General features: G+C 38.1%; 1 protein-coding gene across 1 annotated transcript in view; it reads right to left on the reverse strand.

The window, feature by feature from the left end:
- Window positions 1-1,372: 1,372 nt before the first annotated feature.
- Window positions 1,373-21,622, reverse strand: part of ZSWIM6 (zinc finger SWIM-type containing 6) — a 109,243-nt gene continuing 88,993 nt past the window's right edge. Inside the window, exons 8-14 of the mRNA XM_041470788.1 lie at window positions 18,940-19,086; window positions 16,512-16,772; window positions 12,566-12,701; window positions 7,941-8,098; window positions 7,282-7,445; window positions 5,442-5,523; window positions 1,373-3,580 (exon numbers count right to left, since the gene is read on the reverse strand). Coding sequence (XP_041326722.1) covers window positions 2,718-3,580; window positions 5,442-5,523; window positions 7,282-7,445; window positions 7,941-8,098; window positions 12,566-12,701; window positions 16,512-16,772; window positions 18,940-19,086 — 1,811 coding nt within the window. The 3' untranslated portion in view covers window positions 1,373-2,717. The remainder of the gene's footprint in view (window positions 3,581-5,441; window positions 5,524-7,281; window positions 7,446-7,940; window positions 8,099-12,565; window positions 12,702-16,511; window positions 16,773-18,939; window positions 19,087-21,622) is intronic.

Below are 21,622 nucleotides of genomic sequence, written 5' to 3' on the forward strand. Positions count from 1 at the left end.
TAAGTAAATAGTGGTAAAGCAGAAAGCTCCTCTTCAATTTGCAACAATGCCATATTCCATTATTCTCCAAGGGCTGGAAAATTCACACAATTCCTACGGAATAAGGGCTCCAAAAAATAAAAATATCACCTATCAGCTGATGAGCAAGAACTTCACACTGTGTGGAAGGAGCTGCATGACTCAAAATACACAAAACACTTTAGAAAAGCCAACAGATGAACAGGAATAATTGTCCTTGAATACATCCACAGCACATCTCAACTCTCATGGCCACCCAAATAATCAAGAGTGGAAACACACCCACACACATTCCAGAATCCTACCAGGATGGTACATCAAAGCTTACTGTTTGATGTACAGAACACACCTCTTCAGACACCGGCAACATTTGGCCCCTTCTCTCCTTACCAGGTCTTCTTCCACCAGCAGCTGTGAACACAACAATTGCTCAGCAGAACTTTTGAGGAACACAGCATTTATTTCCTGGACTTGGTGGTTGTATTGCATACCACCACACTGCAGTGAAATCGTTAGATGGGCATTCATGATCTATGAACACAATTAAATTCCAGTAACAGACACCATTAAAGGAGGCAGAATCAACTTTCAAAAAACTAATTTTAATCAAAACAAAAAAATTGTTGATCATTAACAAGTTTATAAAACAGTGATTTAGTTACATAAATAAATTGATATCAGTGTATCAAATCTTAATTACTTTCAACTTCATGAGCATGTTTACATGGGTGATGAAGTACAACCTTTTTACCTATTATAATAAATAAAACGGAGAGCGTGAAATAGTTTTTCTAAACAAAAATACCTACAAACATACCTCTAGCATGTTCTCTAATGAAGGGAACAAGAGACACCGGACAACTTTTGCACCAAAACAAAAACTGTTTTAAAAAGCACAAGGATACAGAACCATCAGCTAAAGCAAAGTCACAATGCTGTAATCAAAGTTGGTATTTAATAATATAATGAACAGTTTGGTAGTTAGATCTCCAGTTTGGTTATTTTAAAGCATTAAGACAAGGCAAGATAGAAGGCTGCTTCTGTTTGAGTAATTCTAGAGAAAATAAAATATATTAAAAAAACAAACTGAAAAGTAGAACAGTCATACCTACACAACTTTCTGTCCTGCACAAAGTCAAAATACCTATGCAGAATATATATATATAATATATATATATGTTATTTGTGCACAAAGGTTAGCTTATTATTAGCTCACTGCAAAGGCGTAACGTATCATGTCAATAATTTTGGAAAACATTTTGCGTTTTGTGTCAAAAAGGATATTCTTTAAGTCTTCTAGGCTAGGAGGCACAAACCCCAATTCTGGCATACTGTATTCTTAATGACAGTTTGGTAGTTAGATCTCCAGTTTGGTTATTTTAAAGCATTAAGACAAGGCAAGATAGAAGGCTGCTTCTGTTTGAGTAATTCTAGAGAAAATAAAATATATTAAAAAAACAAACTGAAAAGTAGAACAGTCATACCTACACAACTTTCTGTCCTGCACAAAGTCAAAATACCTATGCAGAATATATATATATAATATATATATATGTTATTTGTGCACAAAGGTTAGCTTATTATTAGCTCACTGCAAAGGCGTAACGTATCATGTCAATAATTTTGGAAAACATTTTGCGTTTTGTGTCAAAAAGGATATTCTTTAAGTCTTCTAGGCTAGGAGGCACAAACCCCAATTCTGGCATACTGTATTCTTAATGCTAAGGCTTGCTGCTCTGGCTGTGTATTTTTTTGTTGTCCCTCTTTACTATAGTGCCTGTTACAAGCATGTGTGTATGTGTGTATACATATATATGTATACACAAGTTGTATAAATATATATATATATAAAATTTTCCCCAATAGGTATCAGTCCAACCATGCAACCCAAAAGGTGGCTCTGCATAGATGCCCAGCATATAGTTCACCACCTGAGCCAACCCTGAAGCAAGGCGCACTTTAGTCCTTCTGATAGTTTTTTTTTTTTTGTTTAAAACCAAGCTACTGCAGCTTCAAGTATTTTGCATTACATAGATTTTTTTATAAATTAGTTAATGTTATATTTTTCAATATTCAGACATATACTATAATATATATACAGTACAATAAATGCTCTCATTCTTTTTTTAATTTTTTTGATAAATCCCTGAGAATGTATGTTGACAGTCGCTAAGTTTCCACATGCACAAGCATTGTGTGCCATGCTTCTGGATGAACAGCACTGCAAAGCCACGTGGTCAGCCTTTTAACTATTAGTATTTAATTTGTTGTTTGTTTAAATATGCTGAAATGTAAGGATGAGTTACAAAGGAGTAAAGCTGAATCCTTTCGAGGTACTTATCACAGGATGGAGGTGTTTTGTTTGGTTTTTAAAGCCATTGCAATATATGTTTGTTTTTGAGGCTGTGAACGTATACAGAAAGAACAGGAGAGCGATGTGGGCTTTTGCCACTTGACAACATATACTCAGTGTAAACCAAACCTTTTTTAACCTCTCTCTCATACAAAACAGAAAAAAGAAAAGAAAATTAAACACACAAACTTTCACAACATGACAGTTTAGTTTGCAAACTCAATATAACTATACACATATAATACCGGTGTGGCTCTGTTTCTTTAAGTTAAAAAGGATACAAAGGCAGGCTCAAGTAAAAACAAACCACCCCTCCCCCCCCCAATCCCCCATTCACTCATTTTCATCAACCAAACCGTTCACGAACCAGCATCATCAGTTTCTTTTTGCCTTTGTAGATTTGTTTTAGGTTGTCAATAAACTGTGTAAACTGGATGTGACCATCATGAGCCATTAGGAAGGTCTCTCGTGCCTTGCTGAGGAACTCTATAAACTCACTATAGTGTCGTGGGCTGATGTGAGTGAGACGTGAATGAGTTGTATTAATGTAGGCTCCGATTGTGGCATCCAAGAGCTGCCGTAAAGGGGCTTTGTCCAGTGACATGAGCTTACCAGAGTTCCTCCTTCCATGAAGTCCCACCATGCCAGGAGTGGTCAAAGTACACCTACGCAAAATGTCTGACAGTACTGTTGCACACTTGACACTTTTGACCACCAGAGGTATTATAGCTGCTAGCTCATTTTTCCCAAGGGAGTGGCTGAGCGCACATGCCCACAGAACGTCATTAATGGCAGGGTGTGTGTCCTGATTGTAACTCAGGTTGAGATGTGTCATGGCCAAAGTGGCCAGCTTGTAGGCCCGCATGGGGTAACCACGGTGCTCCATGTATCGTGCTATGGTAAAAAGCTGCGAGTAGCTCATGCCAGCTGTAGCAGCATCTAGAACGATTTGGTAAGCGGTCTCGAAAGCTATGTGATCCTTTTCACATAGGGTCAGTGCAGAAAGGGCACAGTTTTGAGGATCCTTCATGGCACACTGTAGAGCAAGCGTCCTAGCACTGCCAGCCAGCTTCTCCTGCTGATGGCAGTCCAGATGCAGGCGGACAATGGTGCTGTTGGACATCACTGTTGTAGCAACAATACTAGTGGCTTCTGTTGGAGTGAAAAGTGTAAACCAGTTTTGCATGATACTATCCAGTGCGTAAACACCTGGGGGAGAGAAAGAAAGGATTAGCCACAACTGATAAAACCCAGCAGACAGAGATGTTCAGCAGATTATAGTTCCCACAGAGTCTAAGAGGTTACCAGTACATCTCAGCAAGAAGGGCTCACAGACAGCATGGCTAGAAAAGAACATTAAAACTAAGACTACTGTATAAACTCCACAGCAATCACATAAACCCAGAAAATAACAAAAATAGCCTGCAAGATAAGCTTTAATCTCCTGTTGTGACAGCTGTTTTACTTAAGCTGTTTTACTTAAGACAATTTGGGTAAAACATTCTGGCTCATTTTGTCTCATCATCTCACTCAAAAGCAGCCCTCACCTTGCACACCAAGGCAATTGCAACCTCTTTTCCCACTGTAAATCTCAAGGCACAGCACATGTGAAAAGTAGGCAAAATGGCTTTCTTAAGAGAACACCATGACATACCTCAGCAGAACTAATTAACACACCTTAAAGCAATCAAATTCTTAAGTACATGATCATCAGGATCCTTATTAGAGAAATACAATGAGCAATATGAACTACTGGATATTCCGTTTCTCAGTGCTGCTGTATTCCCAGTGTGTTTTGCAGGTGGAGGAAACACTGACTGACGGGTTCCATAAACTGAACCTAGAATTAACTGGAGTGCCTTACTGCTAGAGGCAGTTTACACACATTTGTGAGCCCACCTAAACAGTGGTCTTTATTTTCTCTGCAGAACTCTAATGCTTCCCATGCACCCCACCACTCATTTGCAGCAAACCAGCATAACCAGAGAATACAGTATCTTCATTTTAAATAAACAGATTCCTTGCATTACCATATTGATTCTTTACTGTGTTGATTAAGTCTCAAGAGTACTTTGCATGACATTTTAGGTACTTTACAGGACACGCATATTAGAATATGTAAACCAGTGTAAAGCAATTTTAAATCCAGTATTTTATTTGCTGAGATGCAGCTGCACAAAATAATACTCAGGCACTAATATCTGAAAGATAACCTCAGCAAAAATTACCTTTATATCTTTAGCAAAGATATAAAAACAATAAAATAAGAGCATTGCATGAAAATTTGCAGACACAAACCACCTTCTGGCTGAGAGCATACACAGGCAAGCTCTATTTCCCCATGCTATTGACAACAATATATGGCCAGCTAAGCATAAAGCAAAGAATGAATTAATCCAGAGAATAAGCAGCAGCAATCTTTCCTAAGTTCTAAGAAATTCAAGAAGCATCTGTGTAATCCAATCCAACTCAGATATATGAAGAAGGAAGAAATACAACAGAAAAACAGGCTCTCCAGAAATACCTTTACCGATAATTAAAATGGCTCTATTATCATAAGTACTTAGATTGTTCGAATTACCATTGCTGCTGATTTTTGATTTAGCAGCTATATAGCTTTTAATGCAGTCACAGTCATCTTCATTTTCTGACCTTGCATCCTCATTTTGAAGATGGTAAACCTTAACATAGAAGGTTTATGAGATGCCTCATGTAAACATGAAGGAAATCTATAGCAAAACCCAAAATGAGCCAAACATGCTACTTGAGAGAGCACTGATTTCCCACTTCTGTATTGAGTATTTTGGGTATTGAATATTTGCATTTGGGTGATTCCCATAGGTTATGCACACCTCCACCTTATGGGGTAAAGAAGTCACACTGCATTACTCAACTATTGTCTCACTTGCTTTGTGCCTAAAAACACCCACTAATCACTGCCATAATGTGTTCGCACCAAAGGAATTTTAGAGATGAACATGAAGTGGGAGGCATTTGCAGAACCTGGGTGTTGACAAGGAAGATCAAGCCCTGTAAGAGCAGCTGACAAGAGAAATATTTCAGAACATACCTACTTCTGTTGCACATGTTACCAACCACCTCACCATTTCCCGCCGTCGCCAATTCAGTGTTGACAGTGTCATCCGCATAACCTGTTAAAAGAACACAAACCAAATAAAAATTAAATTGCAAACCAAGGCCATAGACAAACAGAAAGGAATTTTAAAGTATTCAAATACACTGGAGTTAAAAATGGCAGCCCTCTTGTCTTCTCCCCTCCATTTCCTCTTTTTCAGCTGATATGTCAAACAATTTGAAAAACAATGTTCAGATATTTTTGAACAGCATGCAGAGAGTAATTCCAACTGCAGACCCTTCGAGGATAGAGGACAGACACTGTTTTATCTGGGGACAAGGAAAAAACCCTATCCCATAAAAAAGCCTTCTCCCAAGCAACAAAAAACAACAATCAATTACCAATTATTGAAATTAAATTATGTAACATCTCCTCCCTCTATGCAATTATCGTGTGATATTCCAGGGCATATAACTGTTGCAAGTAGTCAGGTACTAGATACTGAACACAGGCAACCTAATTACAATTAAGTGGAGGAGAAAAGAAGGGGGAATCATCTATAGGCCACTAGAGACAGTGCTGACACTGTTTTTTGCAGGAAAAGCCTGCACAGCTGGGAATTACATCGCTATGCATCTTCCTTCTGGAAAACAAATCTTTAAGATCCTTAAAACACATTTGGTAAGCTTGGAACATAACAGTGGGCAAATTCTACAACAGTTCGAGTTTGTTAGGTTTGTGACATTACTTTCACTAGATCATGCTGAAGATATTCTGATGACACTGTCAACCACAGAATATCCATGAATACATGAATACGCAAAGTGTGCTGTTTCCATTGAATGATACTTGGTGAAAGCTTGAGGTGACACACAGGTCAATTGTAAGGATTTTTCTCTCTCTTACATTAACATTTAAGGCAAATGAAACAAACAGATTTCCACAGTGATCATGGAAATATGAAAGCCTAACAAAGCATACAGAACCCTCAGCTTTTTGATTAAAGATTTTAGTACCTTTCTTCAGCATAAGAAGCAACTGGGAAAATATACTTTTCCCAGAAGTCTTTGGAGCTTTATTTACTGAACTGAAGTAATAAATGGTTTTCTGATCTTTGCATGGTTCTTTTTTAAGAATTCCCTGAAGAGGGATGGAGATATTTGTTTTTGTTGAAATGAACTGCGTAAACTCTAAGATTCAAAAGTGTCAGGTAATATTTACTACTTGGCTGTCTCCTTTTAACTTGCAAAGTCTCTCCTCAGAGCCTGAAAACTGATCTGCAGTACTTGTACACCTCAAGCATACTCAGATGCATCTGACTATACCACAGCTTGTGGAATACAGGATGTTGATGGAAGTGAGAAGGCTGTTGTCAACATGCTCTGCCTTAGCAACCAGTCACTATGGTTGACCTTGGCTTTCAACAAGCATGTACCAGTTCTCATTTAGGGGAAAGGAAGATAAAGAAAAGAGAAAAAACCCTCAAGACCATGCAGAAAATACAGTGCAATTCCAGCAAGCAGAGTAATTTTACTTTCTAGCCAGTCCTACATATAATCCTGAACCCACCACACTGGTCCTCTCTCACCCCTGAACAGAAGAGTGCAGCCAACAAATGCCAGTTCTACCATCCACTTGAATGGCACAAAGGGACTGTGCAGATTCCTGGTCTGTGTTTACCAGTACATTAAGCCTCGTAGTAGAAAACAGAACTTAAAACCAAGTCCAGACAGAGCCCAAAGACAGTATCCTTTCCTGTGCTTAAAAGCTACAAGCATCAACACTGCATCAAATTTCTTTCTTCAATTATAATAATAATAAATGAAGGAAATACCTGAAGACCCAACTCCAGAGAAACTTTCAGAAGAGTTATGTCTGGCAAGCTGTCCATGAGTGTTGCTATTTTAAATGCATCCTGGGCAAGTTTGAAGATGTGTGATGAGGAGTGGATGTTTTTCTGGATGGATTCTAACACTGTTTCCAGTCTCCGAACATCACCTGCAAGGTGTAAACAGAATCACCAAAATGGAACAAACTCTCAAAACACCAAGAGATCCATTATATCTGAGCCTGACATTGCTATGCAATAGTATGATGTTTCAATTACACTCACTATAATTAACTCACATATGAATGAATGATATAAGAGATCACAGACTGCTCTGTCTGAAGGTGTTAGTGCAGCACAGGGCCAAAAGTCACTCTGATTTGTGAATTTTAGAACTGACTTGTCACTTCTGTGTCTCATAGTCAATGTCATGTGTCAGGAGAATAAAAAGCTGTCTCATCAGCCTCATACCAATCTCATCTAGCTACCAGCTAACTAAATTAACTACTATGCTAGAAAGTTACATGAGAGTTCAGTTTGTTGTGCCCATTTCAAACTATTGCCAGACTGTGATCTGGACTCCTAAGCATGAGTTTTATGATCTGTTTACCCATGCAATATTAAAAGCACACATTTAGTTGAGTACATAACTGACAGCAATGTACCTTTGGCTGCTGTTAGCATGGTTGATGCCAGCTCACACTGCTGGGATTCAATATGACTTAGGGTGAACCAGCGGGGATACCGGTTTGGAACAACAGAAGCGATGTGGTGAGGGCGGGACAGGTCACCTGAAGGAGCTGTGGACTCCAGTACCAGCAACCTGAAATAAGAAAGAAATCCTCTTTCATTAAACCACTATTACATTTGGCTGCTCCTGAGCTAAACTAAAGCTGCAAGAATACTTGGTATTGTGTATGAAATATGCTTTTTCAGTTTCAGGAAAAAAAAAAACTGGAAAACCACATCTCTCCTTGGGGAAACTCAAAAGTTCATTTGCCAAACTTTCCTATATCAATAGGCATTTTTAACCTACTGGTATTTTATAACGTACTCTAATCAGATGTTAGGGTCCCAAACAGCAGTGACAGAGAAGTTTCCTTTAATATGATTTTCAGACTCCATTTTCTCATCAAGTATTCATCAATCAACAACAGTCTTACTCAACAAGGAGCATTCATACTTCAAAAATTCAAATTAAAGTGTTGTTGACTACTACAATGACAGCCCACAGCAAAGATATAACCTTACTGCCTTGCAATACACTAAATACTGACAGTACAAGAGCTACTCTATAAATGTCAATACAAAAAATAGGAGTGAATAAAAATAGGCTTTTTTTCAATACAGTTAAGCATAGTTTCAGCATATGAATGGTTAAAGAAATAGTCATGTCCAGAAGAAAAGCTTTTCCAGTGCTTAGCTTCTTGATGTCTCTTAGTGTCTGAGGTCTGTTTCTACCAGCTTTCATATGCATGTGATTTTCTAGAAGGAAGTGATCTGTGAGGATCAAGGAAGTTGCATCCCTTTTGTCCACAGAGCAGCAACTACCGAACATTGAAAATCCAATGCATTGTGGTTTTCAGTGATAGACTATTTCTCACAGAACAAGCCCATTTAAATGTAAGTTACAATTTCTTATATTTAAATAAATACCTAATACCTAAATTCTGTAAGCAGCTGTGGAGTATGTTGATTTTTTTTTTATTTGCATTAAGATGGATTTGAGTTCCATCAGGTTTTTTTTTAGATTCCTGAAGCATATGATATATTAGTAAAACAATAATACAGTATAATAATAAATTTAAGAATTCACTGAGAAAGGTGATTTTGAATATATGGAAAGGCATCTAGCAGGCACCTAAAAATACAACACGCCACCCAAATAACTATCACACACCTACAAGAGCATGAAAATAGCAAAGAAACCCCCTTGTACCAAGTCAAATCTATTCTCCAGCAGCAGAAAGACACCTCTTCATAAACATATTCTAAAGCTGATTTTTTCCAAGCACAGAGTAACATTGCAGAGGTGCATTATAAGATAGCTTCAATGAACAGAAAAGATCTTAACTATTAAATTAAGAAAGGGATTAGCAGGTTATCAGGAAGAGTAAACAGCCAAAAAGCATGAAAGAAAGGCTGTTTTGGAGAAATCTTTTGTCACTTCGCATATCACTGCCAGCTTCTGTGCTCTACTGCTGTGATAGGATGTGCTGCTGCGAATTGGTGGCTTTCACACAATTTTGGCAAGGTTAGGGAACACCAGAAAAGCACACGTAGATTTAGCATCCTTAACTTTTTTTTTCCCCCTTTGAAACATCAATTATTTAGTTAGGTTTCAGCAAAGCTACTTTGTGATAAACATCACCATTAAAGTCTGGGTCCCAAAGCCTGGCTGAAATTCAGGCTTAACAAAGGATCAAATCAAACTAAGACAAACATTCACAGATTACAAGTGAGCAGTCAACTGCAGATCCACATTCTCCAAGGCTATGCTCCATATGTTTCAGTCCTACAAGCAGAAAACTAGACAGAAGCGACCATCAATAACTGCAGAACCCTGTCCTTGCAGACCTGAGGTGCATACATGAAAGGCTTTCTGGTCTCAATTTCTATTTATTTCATATTAAGTGTTCCATACACTAATATAGGACTCAAAAAATTAAACAGTAACAGGTATTTTTGAATACAGAAATGTTAAATACTCCTGAGCTGCCATGGGTAATTGATCCATAGACTTCTATGCAGACTGACATGGAACACTTCTACCTGAAGAGCAACTACCTGGGGTCTTAGGAAATTTATTTCTTTAATAAATGTGAGAAAAGAAATATGCTTTACTTCTAAAAGCATTAGCAGCTGTAGAGATTTTCATGCAACACCTTACAAACTTCCACATGGGCTTTCTGTCCTTGCCACAGCCACTTCCTCTCTCCCATAGAAGACAAGATGCTCAAGTTTTTATCTTCTGACCCATTCAACCTCTCAGCCATGAGACAAACATTCAATCTTCATGTTTGCTTTATTCTTGTCCCCTCAAGGCAGTATTACATTACTTTTTCATTTGGTTTGTATTGGGAGTCCTTTACTCACTGAACTAACATTTTGGTGTGAATGGACAGAATAATCATCCTTGTTCATCTTCAGGAGAATTTAAGAAGTGCAGAAGAATGCAGACAAACATGGAATAGAAAATGTCTAAATCTGCCACCACTACCATTCAAGACAGCAGTCCACATTTCCGAAGAGTGCCAAATATCAAACTGCAAAAAAAAAGATTACTGTCTAGGGGTGAACCTTCCTCTGTCTTATAAAATGATGAAAAAAAAGCTATGGAGGGAAAACAGCCCTGATTGCACTGACGTTTCTTGTGATTTTACCAGATGGAAACAAAAAGACAATTCTTTCTTAAACTGGTCTATTTAAGAAGTAATTTCTTTGGTTGAGATGACAGCTTTATAGCAAATGAGGGCTGGAGCTACCCAAGACTAACTGGAGATTTCATCATTTGGACCTTTCAACGTCTTGTTTGTTTTTCTAGTTGAGAAAGGAAACTTCCAAAAAAAGAAGTTTTCAGTTATGACTGGTTTCTGGGCAAATCCTTGTTCAAACCAAACTGCATATTGACTCCATGTTCACTGAGGCAGTCAGGAAAGCTGCTGATGGATGACTATTCCAGCCTTGGAGGATCAGTAGCTTAGTTTAAGGAGTAAAAATCCACACAAACTACCTCTTGAGACATACTTTAAGGTAGTAACTGAAAATAAATACAAGTATGTTTTATAAAATAATTAACTTTTTTTCCTTAAAAAAAACCCCAAAACCATACCAAACAAAACCAAACCAACCAATGAAACAACAAACAATGAAACAAAACAAAACCAACCAAAAAAACCTCCACATACCAAATTTTGTACTATCTTCCTGTTCTGATATAATCAGTAATTTATGCACTTACCTTGAGATAAAAGAAGACTAGCAAACTTAAGTGGCCTAGGTAGCTTTCTGATCACACATTTGAATGTACTCAATAGTTCATCAGTAACGTACTGTTGTCTTCTCAATCTATTTCCTAAAATGCTAATTGTAACCAGCAAGTATGCATGGTCACTCTTCACATTTTTTAGACTCTTCCTATAGCATCCATTACTAGACACTCTTGGAGGCAGAAAAATACCCAACAGGCTAAGCAGACCTTTGGCTTAAACTGACAGCTATATTTTGGTCTTATGCAGGGCCTCCCATTTAGTCCTTCAAACACAGGAATTATTTCTCCCTATTTAGCTTTTTGGAGAGAGTAGCCCCAAAATAAACACCTCCAAACCATACAGACGCAACCTGTTTGATGAAGCTAAATACTCTTCATGTGGGTAGGATGAATCACTGTGCAATCATGCTTGGTGATAATGACCAGGAAAACTCAACATTTTTTTCTTTTTTATAATCTAAGACTTGACTGCTTTTGGTATTCAGCTGTGGCTATTCTTTGCCAACCATTAACTACTAGGTTCTTGATAGTGAGCAGACAATTCAGATGGGACACTCTATGTGGACAGCAGTTTTATCACTGATCATTTAGGTCCTTGAAAACGCATTCAGAAGTCTTTTCTTAGATATCATTACCAATCTGACCTGTTCTGAGACAGCACACCCTGAACACTGCCTGAGAAACATCTTTTTCCTGATTACTGAAGACAAATGGGACGAAACCAGACATTTTGCTGACACTGGATGTACTCCATTTAGATTCCAACATTCACCCAGAAGAGGCTAAGATGTTATGAAGCACTAAACAATGCACAAGTTCTGACCACACCACTCAAATCTACTGTTGAGAGTAAATTTATAAAGAAGGTGAGTGAAACAAATTGTCCTGCTGAGCAGACTAAGCAGCAAACAATCCTGAGACTTATGGTAAAATACCTCTTTCCTTATTTCATTACCAATATCATCATGCACACACAACAATGGGTGGGAGAATCCATATGCTAAAGTGGCTTTATAACACAAAATCCTGCATCCCAGGTGTGGGATTCTAGAAGTATCTGAAACAGAAAATCCTGTTTTACAAGTCTAAATAAACACTAATTGGACATTTAGAAATTATTATAATACAGTTACTACAAATTTACTTTTATAGATGACAGAACCAAAACAGTACCTCCTTGACTCCTTGAATGGAAGAATGCATATTTTAGAAGAAGAGACTAGGTCTCAATTACCAAACCTTTTTCCCCTTTCTACATCTACTACTCGTGCTCTTTTTAGACAACTCATGAACACGTACCGCATGGCTCTCAGTGCAGTTTTGTATGCCAATTCAGCATCATGAGGTAGGAGAGAGGTGAAGAGATACTTGGCAAATGTGTGCATTGGAACACTCTCTCGATGGATGACTTCACCTAAGCCACTATATGGTCCACCTGCAGGAAAGAGGAACAGAATGTCAGTCTTTACAAACTGCTAGACCCCAACTTCTGAACCTTTAAAAGCATTCACTACACCTTCAGCTAGAAGTGGTATTCAAAGACATACTCTTCTGCACAAAAGGTGGCTACATTTCAGTGAAATATATAACACATCATACATACACAACCTGTTACAGTTATATTAAATACCACATATTATTTAGGAAAACAAGACACACTGCAAATGGTATCACACTAAACACACTGCCAGTGCTTATATAAATGACAGAATGACTACAGTATTTCATGGACACATTTAGCAAGCCTGGTAAGCAAAAGCAGAAATAATCCTATCTCTGCCTCCACACAATTGTATTATGCACATCAATACCCATGCATCCTGTTGGTGTGCCACTGCTTCATCACAAATTCACCAGGAAAAAAAGAATGATGACCATAGAAAAATGTGTATCTTCAATTGAAATTACACGACAAATCACCACAGCAGCACCTGATCCCTCAAACACCTCACCTAACATTGGCATTTAAATAACCCTTTGGTCTGGATGCAGTCACGACTCAAGTCCCAGGTCCTGCCCTTGGGTCACAACAACCCCAGGCAGCTCCACAGGCTGGGAACACAGTAACTGGAAAGCTGCTCAGTGGAAAAGGACCTAGGGTGATGGACATGAGCCAGGGTGTACCCAGGTGGCCAAGAAGGCCAATGGCATCCTGGCCTGTACCAGCAGGACCACAGCAGAGACTGTCCCCCTGTCCTGGACACTGGTGAGACCACACATCCAGTGCTGTGTCCAGTACTGATCCATCACTCCAAGAAAGACACTGAGGAGCTGGAGAGAGTCCAGAGAAGAGCAGTGGAGCTGGGACAGGGTGTGCAGCACAAGTCCTGAGAAGTAGCTGAGGAAACTTGGGGTGTTTATCCTGGAGAAAAGGAGGCTCAGGAGAGACCTTATGATTCTCTACCCTTGCCTGAAAAGCCCCAGACAACCAGAGACACAATGAAAGGAAATGGCTTCAGATTGTGCCAGGCAAGGTTTAGACTCGATATCAGGAAAATCTTCTTAACTGGAAGGATGGTCAGGCATTGGAATAGGTTGCCCAGGGCAGTGGTGGAATCACCATCATTGAAAGTGTTCAGATTAAGTTTGGATTTGTCACTTATGAGCATGGTTTAGTGGTGAAGATAGTGGTGGCTGGTTTAATGGCTGGACTCAACAATACTATTAGTCTTTTCCAACCTGAACAATTCTGTGATGATGAACACAAGATCAGATCAAGCACCAAAGCTTGCTATTAGTCCAGTATACCCACACGATTTTTAAAATTCTATTTTATTTATGTGAAAATTATCACTATTATTGGGGCAATGGATTTTTCTCTCAGTAAGGTGTAGATTTCAATTTGATAACAGCAGCATCACGACAGACAACAACAAAGTTAAATGAAACTATTTACTTGCTGAGTTTCAAATGTTCACAGTGCATATGAATCCTATTTTGACATTTTTTCTCGCACACTTAAGACTGTTATTCCTGTTAATAAGAAAACTATGCCAAACAGCTTCTGACTTCAGTGACAAGAAGTTCAGGCATTAAATGCTGGGAGATACAGAATAATAATCTTGTATTAAATATTATTGGACAATTATTGCACTGGTAGCACTTAGCAGTCCCACTTAGTATGACTTCTACTAAGACTCTAACTCATCACACGATGGATGGATGGATGGGTGGATGGATGGATGGATGGATGGATGGATGGATGGATGGATGGATGGATGGATGGATGGATGGATGGATGAGTGAGTGTGCTTCTGTTTCAGCAATGTTTTTGACTGCTGCCTTAGCACAACATGCAAGAATAGAAATGGCTAGGCATGAAAAAATTCTGAGCTCCATAGGTTGGCATTTCTAAAGACAAGGGCTGATTGCACATGAAATGTCAAAGAAGATTTAGTAAGTGACAGTGTGTCTCATAACCATTTCAAATGAAGTTGAAAGCCATTCAAATCTAGATGGCATTGCTTGAATGAAAGAAGCAATTTCATGTATGTTTGCCAGCTGGTGGTCCAGTGAGAAACTCAGTCAGGACACAAAGAACACATGACAAAGCATTTATATGAAAATATATTTTGCCATTAACTTAGCAGTCAAGCAAAAAATCTGAACAATCCTTGCAAAACAGTCTTATGTTCTGCTTTCCCACAAACTCAAATGATAGCTACACACAGCATGCATTAATCTGCATTAACAGCACAGAAATCAGCTTAATATTGGATTAAGTTTTCTTTATCATATCTACCCAATTTCAACTAAAAACTCACAAATGGTATGATCAGCACCTTAAATCACTGCACAGCTTTTCCTCCATGTAAACTGGCAGTTTCTGCCTAATGTGGAGCAAACTGAAACTATTGCAGAAAAACCAGATTTCTCATCACACACTAATGCAAGACAACTGCTACACATTGCTCACAATGGCAATTTTTTAGGCAATTTTATTAGCAGACTTCCTGCTATGATCAATTCTTTACTACTCAAAGAGAACATTATAAGAATTTCAGTGATCAAAATAGTAAACTGAATTGTCTGAGAGTATGTCAAGAGAAATCCTGCCTTTTCCTCATAAAGCATCCTTACCAGTAAACAGATTTTATAATGCAGAGGAACCCTGCAAGCTAATAGCTAGATCACGACAGTAGCTTTTCCCGTCCTAAGGCCATAAAACAGCACTACAGATACACCATGACAGAAATTTTCGCTGTGTTGCAGATTCTCTGCAGTTTCAAATCTAGGCAAAAACAGTGACTTAAAATTGGGGACCCTAAGCAACATACTGTACCTCTTCCATGAAAGACAAAGCTTTAAAAGACTAATGTGTCACAAAAATAGAGTAAAACCTGATTGTTATGCAACCATCTCTCAACTTACCTAGCACCACACTCCCCTTCATGCCATGTGCATGCACTCAAAACCCGGGTGTCCCACCCAGCTTCAAAAACCTGGATTATGCCTTTGGCTAATTTTTTTCCCCAGAAGTTTTCTCTTCCATTCAAAAAGAACAAAACCAGAAAGACAACCTTGGAACCCACGACATCACAGTCTGAATATGATGCTTAAATGCTACATGTTAATCCTTTTCAAAGTTAAGGCAAAAGTACAGATGTTATTTCAACACTGCCTAATTCCAAAACACAAACGGTGTGTCATGGTCATAACTTAGACCCAAGACCAGACCTGAAGCCACAATATTTGACCAAGTACTTTAATTTCCACCTATGACATAAACTTCAAAGGCAAGTAATCTTCTTTATTTTCACAAATAAAATGTTGTATTTCTGCCTCAGCAATTATACGTGAATTTTCTGAGCTCTTCACTTTGGCACAGTGGTTAAAATCTTAATACATTTATAAAGCTGCCTAGTTCCTTAGTGGCTTAGTTCCTTTCACAGAATACTTAGAATTTTGGTATCTGGAAACTGTTGATAACTGATGTCTGCATTATATAATAGTTAGCCGGGAGTGTATAATCAGGTTATTGAGATTATGACATGCAACAAATGTAAAGAACAAAGTGTATTCAAAATTAAAATAAAAGATTTCTAGGTCAGTATATGAGTTATCTCCGCAGTCATATGATATCCAAAGCATGGCAATTTTCCTGAGACTTGATAAAAACTTTCATGGAGTTCTATGCAAAAAAAACGTCTGAAGCCGTAAGGCACTTTCTGCAGCAACACTAGCTCTGTGTACTTGTGTAAGTGCAGACAGTTTAGAGAAGCAGTTAGCATCTATATTCAGCTACCTTCTAATAGGAAGACTGCTTGTTTTCGAAAAATCTTCACCAGAGTATCATCCAATTCAATTTCTTGTAGCTTAGAAATGAGCTGCTCCTCATTTCGACAAACCTTCTCTTGTGCATACAAGCCATCTGGCATTATTCGCTGCTGTCCCAGCCCTATCAATGCTACTTCCACAGCCAGCGTTAAGTAAGATTCCCCTTCTTCTAGGAACTTGTGTGCAGGTAGGTGCTGGTACTCCAGAGATTTGCATTGCCCCAGGTTCTCTGTAAGGGGTGACACAGAAAGGAAAACACATCAGCAAATGATTTTAACCCATAATCTGCCTACAATGCCACATACACAAAAGCTTCCACTGTTAGTATACTATTTCAGAATTATTTAAATTATTAGCTAGTCTCAAAATACAACACTCCAATCTAAAATACATCATCTGATTCCACATAGCAGAAATACACAAAAACAATTTGGTTTTAAATAATCCACTCCAGTAAAAATAAAGGTTTTCATTTTTAAACTGCACAATTTTAAAAAAGGCAGCTCCTCCAGCTTTGTGTTAATGAGGCCAAAATTGTAAGATCCATTCCAATTTCTTTCCCTACCCATTTCTGTATTTCCTTAAAGCCCTAATGTGCAAGAGGAAGGGGAAAGTGCTTTTACACCTACGTAGATGTCAGCTGAAATTATTAGAATTGTGCAAATACAAAAGGCCCGGGAACTCTTCACCTTTAATATATGCTCTGTTTGCTAGCACTCTTTTCAGGCTTTTAATTTGTTACACTTGCGCTTATGATAAAAATGCATACTGTTAACACTAGAAGTCCAACTTTTAGTAACAATTACAAGCAAATCCCACACAGGCCAAGCCACAAACTGTTTTAAAGAGTGCTATCATTTAATTTAGCACTTCACAGACACAACACATGACAAAATGCTATTTCAGCTTGTAGCATTTTACAGTCTAATTTGGGAACAAAAAGTTGTACTTGTCAGATGTATGGAGATGGGCAATTGCAACAAATGGAAAGGCTGAATGCACTTGCAAGATCGCATGTTTTCAGCACACAGTATTTTTATTTCACGGGGTTCTTTTGGTTTTTTAGTAACAGCAGAGAATCTGATTTCCAAATTTTTTAATTGAAAGTTTTTCCAGAACTGGTGGGTAAGAGAGCAGAAGTTTATTAAAGAAAATCTAAGTGAATAAAAGGACTTTTGAGGCAAAGCCCCAAGAAGATTGTGGGTGTGTATATAAAAGAACTTCAGGTAAAGTAATGAATCCAGTTTCTGTCCACATAGTGGTGTTAAGAAGCTACTGTTAAGGTGGAAAGAGACTGAGAACAAGGAATTACTCAGTTAAAATCCTGGGGAACAAATACTGAAATTGAAACGTACATATCCTATCCCTATCCTAAATCATGTATTGATATAGCAACGCTACTTTCCAACTCCTACCATTTACAGACTATATATGTTACCAACTTCAAGTGTTTTGTCATTGTTTTGGAGTATTATGTACACTGTAGCTATGAAATCCAATAACATCCAGGACTGTATTTAGGAGTGTTGCCAGCAGGTTGAGGTAGGTGATCTTGCCCATCTGCTCAGCACCAGTGAGCCCACATTTGGAGTGCTGTGTCCAGCTGTGGGCTCCCCAGCACAAGGGCATGCTGTAGTAGATCTAGTGTGGGAACACAAAGATGATTAAGGGACGCAGCATCTCTCATATAATGAGAGTGAGAGAGGTGGGATTATTTAGCCTGGAAAAGAGGGCTCAGGAGGATCTTACCAAAATGTATAAATATCTGATGGGAGAATGTAAAGAAGACAGTGCCAGACTCTTCTCAGTGGTATCCTGTGACAGGACAAGAGGCAATGGGCACAAACTGAAATACAGGAAATTCCATCTGAGCATAAGAAAACACGTTTTAACTATGAAGGTGGTTGAACACTGCAGGAGGTTGTCCTGGAAGGTTGTTTAGTCTTCATACTTGAAGTTATTCGAAACCCAAATGGACACAGACCTGAGCAATGTGCTGCTCTAGGTGACCCTGCTACAAGCAGACCAAGTGGACTAGATGATCCCCAGAGGTGCCTTCCAAACTTAACTCTGCGATTAAATCCTGTGATTTCCTGCAATTTCTCAGAATGAGGACAGTGCACTGTATGTGGAGAAGACTGCTGCTATGAAGTCATATTGGGTTTTATTTTAAACATGAAATACGGAATTTTCTTCAAGAATGAGTAACTGGTAACTTTTAAGTGCTTTCTTAGTTTAAACATTTTCTCCCCCTTGTGTTTTCCTAAGGTATGCAAATGTGGATTCTTACACTATAGAAGCAGTGACCTTTGAAACTGATTCAAAAAAGACAAGACAGAAAAATACCTCCAGTAAATGAAGAAATGTACCAGACTGCTGCATTTGCTTGGTCTTACCTGTGAAATCAGAGAATCCATGGAAGCTGTCATCATCTACCCTGCAGGCTTCCATCAGGCTACCAAAAAGGGTGCCAATGGGGTCCAAAGGGTGTCCTACCCAGCCTTCAAGATTCGTTATTGAGGTTACTCCCCTGTGGAGAAGTTCTGTGGCAAAAAACACACACAGAAGAGGGAGGGAGGGAAAGAGAGCTCATGTAAGCCCATCAAAACAATTACACAAGTGAAACTACTTAAAATGCCCTCAGTACAGAATTCAAAGCATTTCCAGTAGTTTCTGCATAGAAAGAGAAAATAGTATCTTTCAGGGTGAATTCATTGCCCTTGGTGAATATGTAAATGAGGAATAAGAAAAGAGAATGGAAGCCAAACTTGTTGAGCACTAGCAAAGCGTATTATGGGTCAAAAATTTCAATGGCAATGTCTTTTGAAATCTCTTCCTTCCTACTACTAAAACTCTTCTGGAAATATCTGCTTGAAGAATTACAACAAGGACTTTTTTGGTAAAATATTTACAACAATTTGCTCACTCAAAAAGACACAGTACCTTTTTTGCAGTTTTAAGTTAATCTGATGGAACTGAAATAAATGAAAATATTCTAAAATATGTTCCAATTTCATAAATTATGAGCTTATACAGCACTTCTCTCTCTCTCTCTCTCTCTGCACTAAACTCAGGATGAAAGTTACTTAAAAAAAAACCCAACAAATGTTTAAATGAGGCATACAAGAAAAAATTGTCTTTTCATAGGATCAACTGTATTTTTGGTCATTTTAAGATTTTAGTCCACAAATACCTTCGTCAACATTTTTCTGCAGCCCATACCCATTACTTGGTTAGAACACAGAAAAAATATTAAGTGCAATGAATTGGAGGAAGCGTGATTGTGGTAACAGGTATTAGCTATTCCCCAAATCCACATCATATGGCAATAACTACCCTTTGACACTCACAGCTTTTTTCCTCCCAGACATACAGACACAAGTAAACGATGAGAGATCAGATGCATTATTGACTACCCTCAAAAAACTGTATACAAGCCATTATGCTTGTATACAAGTTAGTGTGTGGCTGCTCTGCTTCTTCGCCTGCCACACACTAACTTGTACCTCCCTTCACTCTTGTTCACAAAGCATCAAATATCTGAGTAACCATATGCATTAAACTTTTAAGTCCTGCTTTCTCCTATTTAAATGTATGGGGCTACAAAATGAAACACAGACACACTGTCAGGATGGTTGAGGTTTTTTGAAACAATCCATTGGTATGTAATATGAAAAAACCCAAGTAAATAATTCCATTACCTAACAAATAATAAAGACAATAGGCAGAAGTAAGGAATATTACTAAAATGGATTCATCATGGTGACTTCTTACTGACTCACTTTGTTCTATTTTTTCTGTTGTGCCTACTTATGAGCTTCTCTTGTATCATGCCAACCAAAGGCTTCAATCATATCGTCAGAGACATTTAACTTAAAATCACACAAGGGGCTCCATGAACATCAGATTAGCCACATGAATAAAAGCTAAGCAGAGGCATGGGGCATTTACTGAACAAAAAGCCTAAAGTTGGGCTGTAGCTGCAGTTTGCCTCTGCTTATAGAGACCAGCACACCTTATGATATTAAATGAGTCTTTTAAAAATTCCCCATGAAATTAAAAAATAAAAAAGCAGTAAGTGACAACACAGAAACAACAAACTACTTTGTTTCAGGGCAGGATGGATCACATTTCATGCACTTTTTAAAAATGATAATAGACTATTAGGTGATACCTACAGAAACTGCTCACAAGGGAAAGAATTTAACAGAAGTACAGAATGTCTACATGCTGCACTAGCAACTGGGAATGAAAAGGAGCGCTATTACAATCAGCACACTTACAGCAGATTCCTCACACCTGCCAGTGGTACAAACACACACACTTGACACAGACACCTAACAAAAAAAACCACTTGCTCCTTTTTTCAGTGTGAAAAAAATACAGAGGCACATAGGAACTGCAGCTAAATTTTTTTCAGCTAGGTGCATATCTTATCTTCTAAATGCTCATTTCTGGGAAAACATCTGAACACACACTTGAAAAATTTTGAAAATACGATTTCACACTGGTATTTTTGACTACAATGCATGAGGATACACACAGTTTAGAATAACAGAGATCTAAAATGAAATTTGAATGAAAGGATTAGTGTAGCAGCTGAGAAAGTAATTCCAGTTTTTCTACATACACTCTTCTACCACAAAGCCACCCCCTTCATCTGCTGCCTCTTCAAACTACAAAGGTTCAGAGCAGAATTATTTTGGGTTGCAAGGATCACGTGCCACAGAAACTATATCTAAAGGAGAACACCCCTTCAAAAAAAAAAAAAAAAAAAGGGTAGCGCTCAGTGAAATACCACAAAATATTTCATAAAAAATGGCATTAAAAAACAAACAAAACCAAAAAAACCCCAGCCAATCAAACAACCAAAAAAAACCCACACACAAAAACTCAATCCCCTCTCTATGGAGAAACTAAAATTTTAAGCGTTATAATAGATTCTCTTGGAACATACTGCCAGATTTGATGAATTTTTGTACTTCAGATTTTGCCTTATTGTACCCTCTAGACTTACACTTCAGAATATAAAGCTCAGCAAAATTACAGATCAGATAAAAAGAAATTAAACACCTGACA

This window comes from Pyrgilauda ruficollis, unplaced genomic scaffold, assembly GCF_017590135.1.
Source record: "Pyrgilauda ruficollis isolate IOZ18807 unplaced genomic scaffold, ASM1759013v1 scaffold25, whole genome shotgun sequence".
Lineage (NCBI taxonomy): Eukaryota > Metazoa > Chordata > Aves > Passeriformes > Passeridae > Pyrgilauda > Pyrgilauda ruficollis.